At 42.0% G+C, this 18,889-nt stretch overlaps 1 protein-coding gene across 1 annotated transcript in view; it reads right to left on the bottom strand.

The window, feature by feature from the left end:
• Positions 1-912: 912 nt before the first annotated feature.
• The window catches only part of TNKS (tankyrase), a 296,841-nt gene continuing 278,864 nt past the window's right edge, over positions 913-18,889 (bottom strand). Inside the window, exons 21-27 of the mRNA XM_065404557.1 lie at positions 16,546-16,666; positions 15,608-15,705; positions 11,957-12,031; positions 10,631-10,736; positions 4,880-5,066; positions 3,867-4,023; positions 913-1,003 (exon numbers count right to left, since the gene is read on the bottom strand). Of these exons, the coding sequence (XP_065260629.1) occupies positions 917-1,003; positions 3,867-4,023; positions 4,880-5,066; positions 10,631-10,736; positions 11,957-12,031; positions 15,608-15,705; positions 16,546-16,666 (831 nt within the window). The 3' untranslated portion in view covers positions 913-916. The remainder of the gene's footprint in view (positions 1,004-3,866; positions 4,024-4,879; positions 5,067-10,630; positions 10,737-11,956; positions 12,032-15,607; positions 15,706-16,545; positions 16,667-18,889) is intronic.

Below are 18,889 nucleotides of genomic sequence, written 5' to 3'. Positions count from 1 at the left end.
TTTCATCCCCTCGCAGAGTTGCTTCTTTTGAATTATATGCCACTGTCACTTGAGAACATTTCACAGTCTGCATTGTACTTTAACAGTCTTTTTAACCTTTCATTCATAAAGTGATATTTATATTTTAGTCCGCAGAGGGCACTGACCTGCTTCATGAAGTTTTACCAAGCACAAGAGGCAGCTTTATGAAGTTCACGATGCTCACTAATACTTCCCCTAGAAAACTGACAGAGTAAGCAGCAAATTGAAACTTGATTTGTTTCCACCCTAAAGTTATGCCTGTAGCAACGTTTGCTCATAAAAGTGCAAAAAACCCCTAAGCTGAAGAACTGGACCTAGCCCCTTCTTGGATAAGAAACTCATATTGCATTGTTAATGATTTTAGCCAACTTGACTTTGTGCAAAATATCTTTAAGAAGGTTCCGGCTCAATTTCAGAATACAAAAGAAGTAAAATAAATAGTTGACTAAGATCTCTCTAAACAATAAGTTGAATTTTGTGTGCTGAAAAGAAATGATGGGTTTAATGCAATTTATCTGTAAATAAAAATAACGAGAACAGTAGTCTGTGAAATTTTAACATATGGAGTTGTACTGGTAATGTTTTCTGCTTGTAGCATAATGTTCCCAAAGTCTAGATCAATGCAATGTTGTTTTACACTTGGTAACTGAGGTGAGAATGAGCCTGAGATATGTTGTAAAAAGGCAGTCCCTTGTAAACATTTCCTCAAAAGGAACAGTAGCAGTTGAGTATGTATCAGTTACTCATATTATACTTGTCAATATAGCAATGCTTTATAAAAGACATACAGCTTATTTCCAGGTTGTCAAGAATTTTATATGATATTGATTTTCTGAAACAAAATGTCATCCAGTCCAAGGGTTAAATCCTATTTTGCTTCACCACTCTGCATTTACTAGGTCTTCTGCTCTGCTGCGGTTGCCGTTTGTGAGGGAGCTTCTGGTTTCATGATCTGGTATGTAATGAGATATTCTGGGTAAGCCTGAAAATAAGCAGAGAAACAAACCAATGCTTTTCTGAAGAATATGGACAGTAAATTACAATTTCACACTTCATTTATTTGTAAGGGTCCATGGACTAGAACCTGGGTCTGCCGAGCCTGGGACGGCTGACGTGCCCCACAGAGCCACCAGGAGGCTATGGAGAGCTATGGCCAGGAAGCTCTGTGGCAGGTAGCTGCAGCAGGAAGCACGACCCAAGGGAGCCAGAGTGATAGTATCCTGGTGGCCCTCTGATTGGCCAAGTCCCCTATTAAACCCCAGGGTTGTAACAGGAAGTTGTCTGGGCAACCACACAGATTTTGGCCTGCTGCAACTCCAGACTTCGCCTTTTCACCTGACCTCCGGTCTCCAATCACAGCCTGACTCTGATCCTGACTCTTGCCCCCTGACTCCAGCCTGGTACTACCTCTGACCTCTGGTCTCCAACTCCAACTCTTATCCCGACTCTAGGTTACTGAATCTGGCTCTTGTGATTCCTCCGACTCCTGCTCAGCAACTACCATTTCTGGTGTGCAGACCCAGTGCAGCTGTGCCCCTGTGCCCCAGTCCCTTACAAAAGGACGTTAGACCATGGAGGCTATTACATGTCTGTTACTGTAACACTGATGTTTCAATATAAACATCTTCCTCCTCCCATCGGCTCTCCCTCTTTGCTTTTTAGCTTTCCCTTGATATCCGTAGAGATCAATGAGATTCCTCAGTAGGGAAGACTATATAACTGCTCTCCTTACCTCCCTGTTAGTCACAGCACCAGAATTCTTGAGCATAGCTACCAGAGAAGGAGAGCAGAGAGGAAAGCAGCAGGAGAACTAGATGTCTATGCCAGTGGGGGCACAGCAGAAAGAGCTCATAATAAGAGCCAGATTTTCCAGTGTTTAGCACTGAGAACAACGGGAGCTGCTGGGTGCCGAGCACTAATGCCCATATGGTTCCAAACTTTCAAACATTCAGGGCCCTCCTGAAATGAGGCAACAAGTCTTAATAAAAAGGAGTTTGGTCCATGTGGGCATTACCACTACATGGGTGAATGGACCCAACAGCCAAACTTAGACAGTTTCTCTCTTCCTGAGTTAACACCATGGGAAGTTCCCATCTGCACCTCCCCCAAGAGCGTGACAGAATACAGACTGTAATACTGGACTGGTCAGTGGCCCTAACTAAGTGCTGGTTAGTGATCTGTTTCGTGACCTGCAAACATTTTAAGAGTAAAGTAACTACTGAATGGGCACTGAGCACATAATATAGCTGCCCTGCCAGTCCCTCACTGCAGGTCCTTGTGGCACAGCACTGCACTGGCTGTGTTGCTCCAGGATACAGCATTCTGGAACTTCACGGCTTCCTTTGAGCCGTGGACTTTGGGGACAACCTTCCTGCAGGTGCTCACAGTAAACAGGTCATGTAAATGGAAAGTTTTATTCCCAGGGCAAATGTCTTATCTGAACTGTTTTTATTCAAAACAAGTCTTGAATACTACTTATGCTGGCACAAAGGTAAGACTAAGTTTAGTCACATGAGGAATCTCCCCAACTCCCTTTTGGATGGCAACTGTATACTTTGCAGCAACAGCCAATGCAACTATTAGCTGGAATCTATGGAATAAGACACAGCTGTCCCCACTAACAGAAAAGTTTTTGAAATTAGTCTGCCTTCGATGCAACAGAGCCAAGGTCATGGAGAATCAGTGCCCTCTGCTGTGGCTACCAAGGCCAATCACATATTTTAAGAGGCTCTTGTTTAGTAGCACCAGACAGAAGGCGATTATATATACACAAAGGCCAGATCCTCACGTGTAGAACTGTGTAGCACCACTGCAGTCAATGGCGGCTATGCTGACTGGTACATAATTTGGGAACTTTATCTAGATTGTTATCAGACAAGCTCACAGTACCTGGTATATGACATGGCCACACTGACTACACATTTTGCACATTCCATTATTCTGATGCTTTATAATTAAGCTCCTTTGTTTTCAGTTTAAACTGATTTTTACCCAAAAAATCCTGGGTTTCACAAAAAGAATTATTCATTTCCCCCCCCGATTTTCACCCTACTTTTGTATCATTCAAATATATAAATAACTTGTTTTATTAGGAAAATACAATATATTGCATGAGATATGTGTTACGATAATACATTCGTCTGGGTGTATATGCAAAGCTGCCTGTTGGCGGAAGGCTATGTATTACTAGGCTAGAAGATACACACAATAAACAAACAGGCACGCACGCGAGCTCTGAAGTGCGTGCGCATCTGAACGTACTGACGAATCTCATGCCCACCACGTACACATTTCAAGCTACTAGCAGATAACATTTTAAAGATTTAAAACACTAAAATGGGACGAAAACAAAAATCTGTCTCAGAACACGTTTCAGAACATAAGTATTCGAAAATTTAAAAAAAATAAAAAAACAGGAGAAAAGGATGAAGTTGAGTGTATGCACTGCAAGTGGTGCGGCCCAATTATTAAATGTAAATATTTATAGGCTAATAGTTCTAAGTCTACAACAGTAAACTGTTTATTCAAATGAAAAGTTTGATGTGGGGATTAGAGATGTATTGTTTTCTTAAACTCAGAGGTGGGATTGTATTTTGAGTTCCCGTTTTAGTTCTGCTGCAAACCACATTGATGAGCGGAATTCAAAGCATTAATCTACTGAATACTTTTTTCCCATCTTTCTGTCCACCAAAATAAACACCGATATTTACCCAGAAAAATTATTAATAGTTTTTTGCACTGATTTTCACATGTTTTTGTTGTGGTAATAAACACTGATAAATTCCTGGGCAAAATTAAATAAAATAAAAACTGAAAATGAAAGGCCCTATTTATAATCCACATACCTGCTCTCCTCTGTAGATAACATATTCAGCATATGCAAGTCCATTCACGCTTGGCCTGCCAATAACAGAATGATGTCCGGGAGGGGCATGAGCCATTTTCATTGTACTGAACTGCAGAAAGGATTTTCCAAGAGTGACTCTACAGAAAAGCATTTGTCTAAGAGAAAAACAAACAACACACAAATCAGATCTTACTGGGAGCAGACGACTACTGTAAACCTTAAGAATGACTTCAAAATTTAGGAACTTGTTTAAGTTATCAAAATCCATTTCCCTGAGCCTTCAAATAAGGAAATTAAGAATACATTTTTAAAAATGAAAAACAAGAATGAAAGGAAAACCTTCATAAAAAGGGTGCATGTGGACATACATCTGGTAAAATGCAGGCTGTGATGATCTACGTTATAATTTGTTTTAATCTGTATTGTTGCAGGCAGCTTAAATTCTTATCACCCAATGACTGGTTCAGAGAGGGAGAAAGGCCAACGCCACTAGCCTATGAACCACTGCAGAGCTTTTTGATGTACTTCATTGACAAGCAAGGCCTTGAATAAATGACACACATAAAATCCATGAATATTTGCTCTCTACAAAAACCCTGCTCTTAGGTCAAGCTGCAATAAATCTTGGCATCCCAGTTTTGTTCTGCCAGCAGAAGACACTATATGGAGGCACAAGCAACTTTAAAGATTGCTTTGAATCCAATCACTATTATTTACCATAATCTGCTCGGTTTCAATCCTGATATTTCAAGCCTTATTCATAAACCACCATTCTGTTTGATTTATACTCCCTGTAAACTCAATGTCTAGATGTAAGTTTCAAATCCTTTCTAGGGCTTGCTGGGACACTTTCTGTTCAGCCTTGACAAAGTGTCTAAACTGAATTTTCATGCTATGTCCAAGCCCAAGTGGCTCGTCTTTCTCTGAAGCATCTCCTGTGCCAGAGCTATAAAGTATAAATGAGAGTGAAACGGTGTGTTTTCCCTGTGGGCAAATCCATTGGAAACTTACCTGTGACAAATGTAACAGGATCTGTCTTTGTGTGTTGGGCAGCCAGTCCCTCCCCCAATTCCATACACATACTGGTTACTTTTCGAGGAGTTCTCTGCAAAGTAAATTCCAGCTCCAAACATCCCTCCAATGTATGCATGTCTTTCATCAAATCCTTTGTGAATAATCGCGTTAATAAAAGGAGACCCTAGAACAGAAAGACACATAAAGAGGGGGTGGGGGGTTAGCTTTTGTGCAGGTTAGAGCTCAGACTTACTGTAGACTTTTACTGATAAAAGGTACTTGTGTAATATGTAAATTAAATGTTTGAAAATAAATTCAGTCAACTCAAGGGATTTATCATTATGTACCAGAATCCTACATATAACTCATGATATTTGTTATTCATTTACTAAATCTCATTACATAGCTTTTCCCCACTCAATTTTCAGTGCAATTTATCTTGCCAAATGTAATCATTCTTCAGCAGTTAATTCCACCTAAGACAGGAAGCTTTTGTCTGATTATCCTGACAACATGTTTTGCTACATGAAACCAACTTTTACTGGGGCTTGTGCAATTTGCTTAAGCTATTCAGGAGGCTGTAGTTTGCAAGCATTTCTGAGCAGTTCTCCAGAGTCTTTTGAGGTCCTCCTTGTTCTTTCTGTCCTCTCTGGCTCCCTGACCTACCCTGGCATGGTGCAGCTCCCCTCCTTTCTCTGACATCCTGCATCTCTCATGGCAATGCAATGTCATAGAATATTAGGGTTGGAAGAGACCTCAAAAGGTCATCTAGTCCAACCCCCTGCTCAAAGCAGGACCAACCCCAACTAAATGTCCTTCCTAAGAGCTGCCAATAGGTCCAGCAAAGTGGCTTGCACTGAATATGATTTAACAAAGAAATAGCAGGTCTGAAATATAAAGGAGAGGTTACTCACCTTGTGCAACAACTGGAGTTCTTCAAGATGTGTGTCCCTATGGGGACTTCACTTCAGGTGTGCACGCGTCCTTGTGCCCTGAATGGAGATTTCTGGTAGTAGTGCCTGTTCAGCACATGCATGCGCCTTACCCATTCTTGCACCCTCAGCTCCTTCTCTACCACAAAGTCCCACAAGAGAACATAAGAATGGCCCTACTGGGTCAGACCAAAGGTCCATCTAGCCCAGTATCCTGTCTTCCGACAGTGGCCAGTGCCAGGTGCCCCAGAGGGAATGAAAAGAACTGGTAATCATCAAGTGATCCATCCCCTGTCGCTCATTCCCAGCATCTGGCAAACAGAGGCTAGGGACACCATTCCTGCTCAAAACTCCAAAGCAGAGAGGAAGGAGGATGGGTAGGAGAGCACATCTCAATGAACTCCAGTTACTGCACAAGATGGGTAACTGCTCCTTCTTCAAGTAGTGTCCATATGGCTGCTCCACTTCAGGTGACTGCCAAGCACTAATCCCAGAGAGAGGAGGGAGCTCAGTACTCAAGACAGAAATGCATTGCCAACCGCAGCATCCGATCTAGTGGCATGAACCACAGCATAAATGTTGGAGAAAGTATGTACTGAAGTCCAGGTTGAAGGTGTGAAAATCTCAACAACTGGAACATTCTTAAATAATGCCATAGAAGTAGTTTGTGATCTTGTAGAGTGGGCTAACCCTCTCGAACGAGGCTGAATGCAAGCAGAGTCATAACATGAAATAACACACCCAAAGATCCATTTTGAGAGCCTCTGGTTGGAAATTGTGGGTCCCTTGGATCTGTCTGCAACTGAAACAAACAGTCTAGGGGTCTTCTGGAAAGGTTTGGTTCTATCCAGATGGAAGGCTGATGTCCTTAGGCTTCTGACATCTAACATATGGAAGGCAGATTCCTACCGAGTCTGATGTGATTTTGGGGGAAAAAACAGAGATGAATGGTCTGGTTTATACGAAATTCAGAAGACACCATAGGCACCATCTTTGTTTGGATGTGGATATAATGATTCTTTGAAAAACATTATAAAGGGGGATCTGCTATTAAAGTCCCCAGCTCTTGGACCCTGTGGACGGAAGTGATGGCCACCAAGAAGACTGTCTTTGTGAAAAGGTGCAGAAGTGAACATGTAGCTAACGGTTGGGAAGGGGTGTTCAGGAGTCCTGTTTGTTCAAGATCCTCCCACTATCATCATTACATCAGACACACCACACTTGGGATAGAGGGGCACATTTGGGGGGTCGCACATAATCCAGGGCAAATAGTCATCCCAAGAGCAGTTTCTTCACATCAGTCTTCTGGAGTTGAGAGCAGTGAGTGTCCTTTTACCAGCTGAATGACTGCAGAACCTACTGGGGAACAGGGGCTTGTCCAGACTCTGCTTGTTTGGCATATAGACTGTCCTGACCCATTCCTGGATGCCCTGAAGATATAATTTGGCATGTTGAGATACAAAGATGCAAACTGCCATGTGCCCTAGCAGTTGAAGAAAATTTTTTACTGGGATTTGAAGGTCGCAATGAAATGAGATTCTGCAGGGTGAAAAACCTGTTCATAGGGAGGTAAGCCCTGGCTGTTAACACATCTAGAGAAGCTCCTCTGATGTCTATCTGCTGTACTGGTGTCAAAATTGACTTATTGAGAATGAGTCGAAGGCCCAAAGTGTGGAATAGCGACCTCATCGCTTGTACTGCTGACAATACCCCTTGATATTATCAGCCCCAATCAACAAATTGTCAAGATAAGAGAAGATCATTATCCCCAGGCGATGAAGGTGGGGATCTATGACCGCGAGGATCTATGAGAATACCCTTGGGGCAGAGGAAAGGCTGAAAGGGAGCATGTGGTGCCAATAGTGGTCGCGTTCGATTATGACGTGAAGAAATATCTTGTGAGAGGGATGAATTGCCACATGAAAATACATGTCTTGAAAGTTGAGAGTCACAAACCAATTCCTGGAATCGAGGGAGGGAACTATAGCTGCAAGGGTTACCATCCTGAATTTCTGCTGTTTTACACAGTTGTTCATGCACCTGAGATGTAATACTGACCCCCATCCCCATTCTTTTTGGGGACCAGAAAGTACTTGAAGTAGCACCTCTTTCCCCTGAGCTGAACTGGAACTGGTTCCATGGCCCCTAAGCATAGCAGTGAGGCAATTTCCTGTCTCAGCAATTGACCATGAGATGGGTCTTTGAAAAGGGACAGGGGAAGGGAGGGACGGGGGATGGAGGTGGGACGGATAGTATAACCAGATGTAATGGCCTCCAACACCCATCTGTTGGATGTTATGGTCTCCCATGCAGGCTGAAACTGGGAGAGGAAGTATTTAAAGGGGAGAAGGAGGATAGGATGGTGCAACAGTGAGTCCTTGTCAAGTGGGTGAGTTAGACTTTTGACGAAGCCATCAAAACTGGTGCTTGGACTACATGGAAGGTTGGGATGAAGAAGCTGTGGCAGCCGCTGGCTTCCTTTCTGAATATTTAGGCCTCCTGGCCCCTGGCTTGGGTGGCCTACGGAAGGTAGAAAAATGGGCTGAGCAAGATCTCTGTGCTGACTGTGACTTGCTAAACTTTCTTTTATATGTTGGTGATAGACCCGAAAGGATCTGTGTTTGGTCTTCGGTCATTCAAGGTGTGAAGGGAGTCATGTGTAGACTTGGAAAACAATTAATGGCTGTCACAATGGAGATCTTCAACAGTATTCTCCATCTCCCTAGGAAAGCCACAATGCTCATTGCATTACGATTGCAGTGGAGATGGACCTGGCTGGAGCACCAGCTGCATCCAAGGAGCCCTGTTATGAAAGAACTGAACTTAACATAACCTGCACTTGCCATAACCCGCAGCCTTCTTGTGCAGTTAACCACCATAAACTGGAAGCTAGGATACCATGTAGAGAGGAAGAATTTGGACTTGCTTAGGCAGACAAAAACAGCTGCACAAGCTGCAGTGTTACTAACAAGGATAGATAAAGTAAAATGACATTCATGAGAATGGAAGGGAGCTGACCTTGGTCCAGGTGCCTGTGTCTGTAAAATTTCTTGCTGAAGTTGCTTTGCTGATAAGTAGAGTAATGAATTATTATTTGCTGTTGCTAGCGAAATTGCTAGCATATTAGGGGCCATTATAAGTTATGTGCTTTGTTTGAAAAAAACCTATAAAAAGTTTAGTTAGAGAGAATACTCTGGAGAAGTTTGGATTTTCTATGAGCAAGGAGACATTGAAATCAATCTCCCCAGTGGCTAGAAGGAAAGCCAGCCACTGGAACCCTGTAACTATATCTATCTGGGGTGCTCTAGACTATTGCTATTTTTGATGTGTGCTTTGTCCTCAATAAAAACAAGGATTTTTGTGTGGAAGCACTTTTGTGTGAACTAATCGTTTATCAGACGGAAGTGCTGCATCCCCCACTGATTTATTTCCTGACACTAGTCTCTGTTTTCCAGGTAGTTACCATAGTTTTGGGTTCAGATAAACCCAGTGCCACCTCTGATCTGTATCCCCTAGGCAGAGGTGCCACCCCTGAACTGCACCCATTAGGCAGAGCTGCTGACCCTAACTGCACCCATTGGGAGTGACTGCCACCTTGGGTGCTAACCACTAGGCAGGGGACCCTTCCTCCCAATGCCATGTTGGTACCAGAAATTCAATTTCAGTGTCTGGTGGTGTAGTCCTCTTTGAGATTTCTACCGGTCTGGGTACGAAGTAGATGACCTCAGTACCCAGTCTCTCTTTGTAGTCTGGTTCTTAGAGGACACCTTAGAGGCCTTCCTGGTACCTGAACCACATGGAGCATCTGAAGAACTCCCCTTGGGACCTGAGATCTGCAGAGTCTTCTTGTGATTTGGTGGCCAAGATTTTCTAGGAGACCCAGTACTCCTACTCTTCTTATCAGTAACCAGAAGCTTAGGTAACACAGCTCTCTGTACTGTGGACTTCTGACACAGAAGCTCTGTCTGCTGAGACTTTTGGTGACTGATGCCCAGAGGTAAGCAGCGCAGCTCAGCCTGTATATGTTGAGGCATTCAATGACAAGGATCTCAAAGTAGATGGGGCACTTGAAGCCCTGGGTACATGGAGGTTTTCGGTATCCAGGTCAGAAGTCAGTCTTAGGGCTTGTTCCATCATCATTAATCTAAACTTTGTTTCCCTATGGTTTTGAGATCTGCTCTTGAATGAGGTGCAGAACTTGCACTTGCTGGGGATATGAGTGTCTCCCAAATTGACAGAGACACTGAGGATGCCTGTCACTGATAAGGATAGCTTCCTGACAGGAAAGACACCTCTTAAAACTAGGAGATCCAGTCAGACCCCAGAGCAAAGTCCAAAAAATCCCCCTTAACATGGAGAACAAAGAAAAAAGAGGGAACCGTGATTCCAACAACTAACAACGGAAACATTAAACACTAACTATATATGAGAACTAGGCTGACGAGGACAGGCAAACTCTACACTCCATCTCAGGCTGAAAAAGTACAGAGGGTTGTTCCCACATGCGGTTCTATATATCCTCGGAACAGGGCACGAGAATGTGTAGGGCACATGGAAGGGCCAAACGGGCACTGCTTCCAAAAACCTTTGCTCAAAGGTGCAGGGGCGCATAAACACCTGAAGCGAAGCACCCACAGGAACACTTCTTGAAGAAGTGTAGCTTTTCTCATCAAAACACACTCGCATACATTCTGATGGTGGAGAGGAAAGCGAGCAGAAATACAAAAACAATGTACAATGATTAACACTAACATTTACTCCCCCCTACTTTATTTTAAGAAGTAGTGAAGCCTAGAAACAGAGACCAGTTCCTCACCATGAAACAACATACGCTCATTGTGATGGTTGTGATTTTCCTCTGAGACCTCCTTCTGTCTGTGACAGAATCTCTCCCTCAACTTCTTGTTCACAACCTTCTGAATCTACAGTGTAAACAAAAAACCACAATTCACTTCTAATGAAATGCAATTCTATACAGTCTAGGGAAACTGTAGCAAGAGGTATGAACTGTATAACAAATATCTGGGGTGGTTCAGTATCTAAGCTTTTGCTTTTAAAACAAAATTGGTAAAAAATATTACAGACAGAGCAGGTAGCACCACCTTTAGTTAAGGTAGCCCAACACTTCCCATTATAAAATCCTGTTTTCAGTTGCTTATACCTTTGCCAAACTTTTACCATGGCTGAAATTTAAGGTTTCTGCCTCAGGCAGAATTTTGTCGGAAAATTTAGGCAAAAACTGTTCAGCCATTTCTGAGAAAAAGTTAGGGGAAAATGTGTTATTTTGTGCATATGAAAACATTCTTAATACTATTTCTCTGTGAAGCTCTAGTCTAGTGCTTTCAAGCAGGGACTTGAAATTTAGTGGTGGTGATGCAGCTTGGCCTGGTGTCAGGGATGTGCCTTTTGCCATTTCTGGGAAAATCCACCCAAATTGGCCAAGTTATGAGCCTCTGAGAAATCTCAGTTTGCACATGCTCAGTAGAGACTTGTCAGAGTCTGGCAGCTAAATACTCTGAAGATTCTATCCATATTGAGCGTGCTCCATCCCTTCACAGCTCCTAATGGTGACAGGACTGTGCTTGGCCATCCCCACAGTGCGACTGAACATGTTCCATCCCAGGAACTGTAGGAGGCCCCTGTGGCACTGGGCACAGGAACTGAAAGCAGGGCAGCTGTCTCGTCTGTGCTCCCAACACTATCCCTGTTGACACCAAGGCAATATGAAGCAGGTCAAAGTTTGTTTTGTAAAAAAAAATTGGGGACATTACATTAAAACCCCCCACGTTAACAGAACGTTAAGGCTGCAAAGTCAAGCAATCAAAAGCCAGAATTAAGATTGCCTGTTCTACTTGAATTTGTCGCCTTTGTGTGTATGCATTCTGGTACAGTCTGTAATTACATGGTCACCTCCTGCCTCCTTCACTGCACAGCATGGATGTACAGTCTTAATTTTGGTATTTCTTCTGAGCACTTTTGGTATAGCACTTCTGAGTGCTTGACTGTGCAACTTTAACGTTCATGTAATGTGGATTTTTGTATGCAATTATATAATGACAGGGCAGCATATCAAAATGATTCCACCTGTTAGCATAATTACCACTTATTTTACTTCTGATTTTCTGAAGGCTTTGAGACTTACCCTGATGACATTATATCTGTTGAAGATCCCTCCAGCATTGCCACCGTCTCTGTGCTCCCGGATTGTACTTTGCATCTGCGTAAAAATATCAAACGGAATTCTCAAACATAAAACTTGACACCTGCTAATAATATTAATGAGCTGGAAAGGGAGTTCATTTAAGCAAGGCCAAAACATGAGGAATGGTGAATATACTTAAAACAAATAAGATTATATTTGTTAAGAATGATCAAAGAAACACAAAAATTAAGAGACCTCAAATTCGAATACAGCTATGTTCTTTTATTTGTTAGAGTGCTGAAAGTCCTAGTGGAACATATTGCTCCAGGATATTGGCTGAGAACAAATCCAATGACCCAACTTGTCAATAAAACTCCAGGTAAGAAAATAAGCACATTGGAATTTACTATCAAAAGTAGACATGGACATTGAATTGCAAAAATTCCAATTATAATGTTACAAAAAGCAAGAAAGATTTTATGGAAAGACTATGTTGACATAATAAAGAATGTATAACTAAGGTATATAATTTTCCATTTCTTGGTTTCCGGGGGGATCAATACATTGTGATGTTTGTACATTACTATTACCTGCTATCAAGAAGTATAATTTCATCTACAGGTAAGTGACTTTTGGTAGACAATTACACTTTAAGTAACAGCCCAAATAAATATTGTATTTGACTCTGTTGGCAGTTGACCCTGTCTGTTACGCAAGCTATATGAAATCCTATATGAACTCTGGATTTCCAAACTTTTGTCTGTCTAAGCAAGAAGTAGCTTAAACATTTTCAACTTACTTTAAAAATAAAACAAAACAAAAAAACACTAGCACAGCAGAGAAACAGTTACAATCTAGGGCAATGTTACGTCAGAAAATCAACATAAACTATACAAAGTAAGAGGCAAGAGAGTCTAATAAATACATGTGAACTTTGCAGTCGATATTCTAATTCTTTTTCTAGGGCAGCAAGCTGTTAGGGTGGCAAAGCAGACTCTTGGCATCAGTACTTCACTGGTGACAAGGTGATAGGACATGATGAGGTTGTCATACCATGCCTCCTTATTAAACTAAGCAAACAATTTGTTAAAATAGCACCCTGAGTCACTGATCCTGCATGTCCTAATGTGATTTCCTACTAACAGAAATGGACAGATCACACACGAAGGTTTAGGGCTCAAGATCAAAGGTTTTACAATGGAATCTGTTTATTTTTCCATTTAAACAGCGAATACCATAAAGTAGTACACACAAAACCTCCCTCCTCATTTTGATCTGTCATATGAGTCTTTTGAACACTTCTCCAAGAAAATACATTTTGTAAGAGGAGTTAATGACCCAGACCCACAGCACGTTCAGTGGGTGTTTCCAAAAGGCTTCAAGAAGCATAAGGAGCTGCCTCTTGAAGCAGTGGATACAAGCCACAGGGAAAGGGATGAAGGAAAGCACAATCCCTTTGGTTCTATTTTAACCTATGTTCCCAAACACCCTAGCTAAAAAAGGGGAAAACTGACAACTTTCATGAAGGTAGGTGCAAGCACGTGGCCCTGTGGAGCATACACATCTGGATACCACCTACAGGTAAGTGTAAAGGGTCACGGCATACAGCAGCCATCCTACCTTATCTAAATTCTTATCCTGGCACTCATCGCCTTAGTATCCGAGTGTCTCTGTGGAGAAGAAAAAACAACCAGGAGTCCTTGTGGCACCTTAGAGACTAACAAATTTATTTGGGGATAAGTGTTCATGGGCTAGAACCCACTTCATCAGATGCATGGCGTGGAAAATACAGGAGTAGGTATAAATACATGAAAAGATGGGAGTTACCTTATCAAGTGTGAGGTCAGTCTAATGAGACAATTCAATTAACGGTAGGATGCCAAGGGAGGAAAAATAACTTTTGTAGTGGTAATGAGAGTGGCCCATTTCAAACAGTTGACGAGAAGGTGTGAGTGACCGTAGGGGGAAATTAGTATGGGGGAAATTAGGTTTAGGTTTTGTAATGACCCAACCACTCCTAGTCTTTATTCAGGCCTAATTTGATGGTGTCCAGTTTGCAAATTAATTCCAGTTCTTCAGTTTCACACTGGAGTCTGTTTTTGAAGTTTTGTTGTTGAAGAACTGCCACTTTTAGGTCTGTTATTGAGTGACCAGGGAGACTGAAGTGTTCTCCTACTGGTTTTTGAATGTTATAATTCCTGATGTCAGATTTGTGTCCATTTATTCTTTTGCGTAGAGACTGTCTGGTTTGGCCAATGTACATGGCAGAGGGGCATTGCTGGCACATGATATATGCCATCATATGGTTGGGTCATTACAAAACCTAAACCTAATTTCCCCCATACTAATTTCCCCCTACGGTCACTCACACCTTCTTGTCAACTGTTTGAAATGGGCCACTCTCATTACCACTACAAAAGTTATTTTTTCTCCCTTGGTATCCTACTGTTAATTGAAATTGTCTCGTTAGACTGACCTCACAACTGATAAGGTAACTCCCATCTTTTCATGTATTTATACCTGCTCCTGTATTTTCCACTCCATGCATCCGATGAAGTGGGTTCTAGCCCACGAACGCTTATGCCCAAATAAATTTGTTAGTCTCTAAGGTGCCACAAGGACTCCTCGCTGTTTCTGCTGATAAGACTAACACGGCTACCCCTCTGAAACCTGTGGAGAAGGCAGCACCTGAGGGGGAGATTGTGGCAAGGCAGGGAGAAGCACTGGGTTAGCCTGGCTGGCAGACAGTGGACAGAGCAAGGAAGATCTGAACTTGGGCAGTCACCCAGCAACAACGAAAGCAGCTGCAGCTCTCTGTGCACCACCGTCCCCATTAGCAGAAGAGTGTGTGTGGGGCCCCACCCAGCACCTGTCTCTCTTGGGGCAAGAGGCAATGCCATGTTAAGGAGATCATGGGGCTGTTGTATGACCTGTCCTACTCCTACCAGGACTCTAGGGAGACATGGTTGTTCCAGCCTCCACCCGCAATTACTCTCAGTTTATTTTTTGGGAGCTGCAGGATTGACTGCTGTCTTTGGGGGTGAGGTGATGCTGATGCCTGGTCTGTCCCCATGGATCTGTGGGGGCTTGGTTCTTTCCCCCCCACACTACAGAGGACCTTGATGTTGCTCCACTTGCCAAAAAAGATTGCATAAAAATGGCTCTTTCCTACTGCTCCCTGAGTGCCCTGGGGTCAGATCTTTTTTATTCCCATTAACTGCTTTGGTGCTGCAGGGCTGGAGTCTCTTTTTGTGCAGCACCAACAGCATTGCTTGTTTATTTTAAGTCAGTGACACACTTGTGGAGCTCTACTAAAGGCAGTGAGGGTTGCAGAGGTATCACCGAGGCCATAATCTGGAAAACTGTGACTAGCCCAGGTGTATCTGGGTGTGGAATTGGGCCCGCAGAGCACTGGGGATGTGTAAGAGGAAAAGGACCTAGTCTGACCTTCAGTTCCTAGGCTGAGTTTGAAGACCTGGCAATCAGGGATCACATCTGATCTGTAATCACTGGGTGGCAGTAACGTGGAACCCACCAATGCTATTTTGAGAGGATCACTTTGCAGTGTAGAACCACACTGACTTCCAAGACAGACATTAAGCAGCAAACACAAGCCAATTTTTAAAACAAAAGTATTTGTATTTATAATACCTCCTCTTCTACTGATTGATACTCCTTATCATCGGGAGCAAGATCTAGGAGAATAGTCCCTTGGCTCACACAGTGAAAAGTCAAATAAGGACTGGTGCCTGCAAAAGGGAAGAATTTAAGAAGTAAAAATCAACGGTAGGAAACAATACCAGCTGTATTTTTACCCAGCCTTACTATTATTACATGTTAAATAACCCCAGAGCAGGAGCAAGCGCAATACAGGAAGCAAACAAAGGAAATACAACCTAAATTAGATCAAATGCTTGAAAAGCAGCAGGCATTAAAAGAGAGTATTAAAATAGAATAAAATATTAAAAGAATAAAATTTATGTGGGAGATGAACTTATCTAGCAATTTCTGCTTTCAAGTGAAGCAGCTGAAGCCTGTGTGATAGAGACAATTCCAACAGTTTGCAATTACAATGTGATCCATTCAGGAATTAGTAACTAACAGTTGTGTGTGTTAATCTTGGAACAAACCACTGCACCAGACTGTGACTGACCCTTACGTAGGTACACAAAGAGCTGCTCCCGCTTTATGCACTTCATGCTGGAGCCTGCCAGAATGATGGCCTTGTGCTAAGAGCAGCATAGGGGTTCCTCCCCTCCATGTACCTCTTGGGGTGTGCATTCCCCAGTTGGGGTGGAGAGGAGACAAGACAATGGCTCCACCCCATCTTTGCACCACTGCACTGAAAGATTCCTCTGTCTCTAGCCATTTTATTTCTGCTGCCTAGCCAGAATTTGGTTAATTCTGCAAGCAGGAACGCATCTAACCACACATAGACTCTTTAAAGTCATGGTCTAAGACTGGGGATGATCTAAGAGCATTGCTTTTACAAGGCAATTGCTGAAAGCCTGCTGAAAATTATTTCAGACAGGTCCAGGTGTACATAACTCAAAGTTAACAGGTATGGCCGGCTGTTTTGATATATGTACCTTGCTGACCTCCTAGAAGTCTCTCTACACCTTTTATTAGTTTGTGACGATGTCCGTATGCGTTAATGCCAATTTCTTTTAACTCTTCATGCCCCATGTCTGCCAATACATCAAGAGTTATCTGAAAAGAGAAATCATGACAAAAATTAGTAGCCAAGTCTTCATTACCTCCTATGGAAAAAATGAAAGTCCCATTGTTACAGAAATTATACTGTGCTTACACTGCATTCATGCTAGGAGTAGAATCCCTCAGTTTATGTATTTTAATTTTATTATGACGGTCCTACAAGCTAATAGACTGCCACCTTCCTGTCTGAGGCTGGCCCAAGTAAATATCACAGGCTCTCCCCATCATGAGACAGCAGAGAGCTGCTCTATGCTGGCTGCTGCAGAATGTGTGTAAATAACACAGAACATACCTCTCTCTTCCAAAAACTAACAGGGAAAGCTAATTTAGCATAACAGTTAAAAAGTAAGCTATTTAATTTCTCATCCATCTCCCTTCATGGTAAGACTCCATACCAATCCGGGAATAATTTCTAACCATTTAATGAATGCACTGAAACAATAGTCAAATATTACTAGGAAAATAATTTAGTCTGGAGCTGATATTGCTAAAGGAATAATAAAAGGCTTAATTTAAAACTGATAGGAGATTTCAAGTGTGCCTATGGGATTTAGGTGCATATGGCCCACTGAAAATCAGTGGGACTTGCGTTCCTCTGTCCCTTAGGTGCATCATAACTCTTCCCCTTCAGTGACAGGCCTTACCGATATTGGATTTTTTAAAATAATTTCCTGTACTGAAGTATTATTGATGGAGCTCCACTGGTGGTAACACATCAAGGACGACTATACACAGGTGGCTAGTCATTGTATTATCTAGAACTGCTCTGAGGAGGGTTACATGGCACTCTGGCTAACACACCAGTATATTATTTACACTAACACACCCACCATTGCTAGCACTGGTGGAGATGCACGAATGATATCAGAAATAGTAAGAAAAAAATCCCAGACAACAGCTTTCCTGTCAAGATTATCAAGGAGTCAGGATTACTAATGTGGTGCTGTACATCAGCACTATAAACATAGCAACAGTTTAAAGCACTCTGTAGCAAGATTTACATTTTTGCACAAATACCTATAAATGTATTTCCACCACATACAACATGGAAATAAAAGTTCTGTATCATTTTAGCCTGATAATTTCCCATTCTTTTGCTGTTATGTCCTTATTAAAATGTGTAACACATCCTACATCGATCCCATTACAGATTCTCTAAAACATTCACTTCGTATTTATGTGGTGTGTGTGTGTCTCCAAACATGATTTGGCTATGTTAAATCATGCTTAAGTAACCTAAGGTTCTTAGAAATAATGACTGTCATGATGACAGATCAGGACTATTCACTGGCTGTAATATATTAAGATTCCTCAAAGCATTTGACAAGGCTGCATTTCAAGGTCATAGAGATTACTGGCTAAAGCAGGAAGTAATAAAATAGGATGTCAAATAAGATGTGAAACAGAAAATTGATTTAAGAGCAGGACATAAAGGGCAGTCCAGACACAAACTTTTCATATTGTATAGAAATTCTATGCACAGGTTACCTTTTGGACCTCAGAGATACAGAAAGATTTCATTTAGGAGAGGCATTCAAATATATCTGCTCCCAGATTTATACATTACAGTAGAACTGGAGGCTTAGTAATCAATGGGAAACCATGCAACTAGATTCAAAAAGAGCTGGAGAGTTAGGATGACTGGCTCTGTAAGTAGCAAATGAAGTCCACTGTAGACAAAGATTATATGCTTAATCCAGGAGAGAGGGACTCAACCAAGGGATATGCGATAAACAGGACATCAAACATATTGATCAGGCAAAAGATATGAAGGTTACTATGAAAGAGTCATTGAAAACATTCAAGTGCAGAGCAACACTACAAAAGACTGCAAAAAATACTACCTTACTGCCACAGAACTAGGATTAATGTCAGGGGAAATCCAAAATGAAAAACTGTCCCTCCCTGGTACCTGTATCACAGGAGGGCTGTTTCCTTGCAGAGATTGTAGTGTATGGGAAACAAAGACAGTTCCAGACATCAAGCATCAAAATAATATGGAATGACTATGAATATGTACTCATTGTCTTTGGAAGGACAACAGCATGAGATGAATTAACACGTTTTCAAACTGATGAAAGAGACGAGTAAAGCTGATTTGCATTTTTAAAACCCTCACTAGTGGAGGAAAATTGTAGAGATAACCTATAAGTAGGACTGTCAAACAGTTAAAAAAATTAATCGCGATTAATTGTGCTGCTAAACAATAATAGAATA

Source organism: Emys orbicularis, chromosome 5 (genome assembly GCF_028017835.1).
Source record: "Emys orbicularis isolate rEmyOrb1 chromosome 5, rEmyOrb1.hap1, whole genome shotgun sequence".
Lineage (NCBI taxonomy): Eukaryota > Metazoa > Chordata > Testudines > Emydidae > Emys > Emys orbicularis.
The sequence above is the reverse complement of the archived record's forward strand: the minus strand, read 5'-3'. Positions and strand labels throughout refer to the sequence as shown.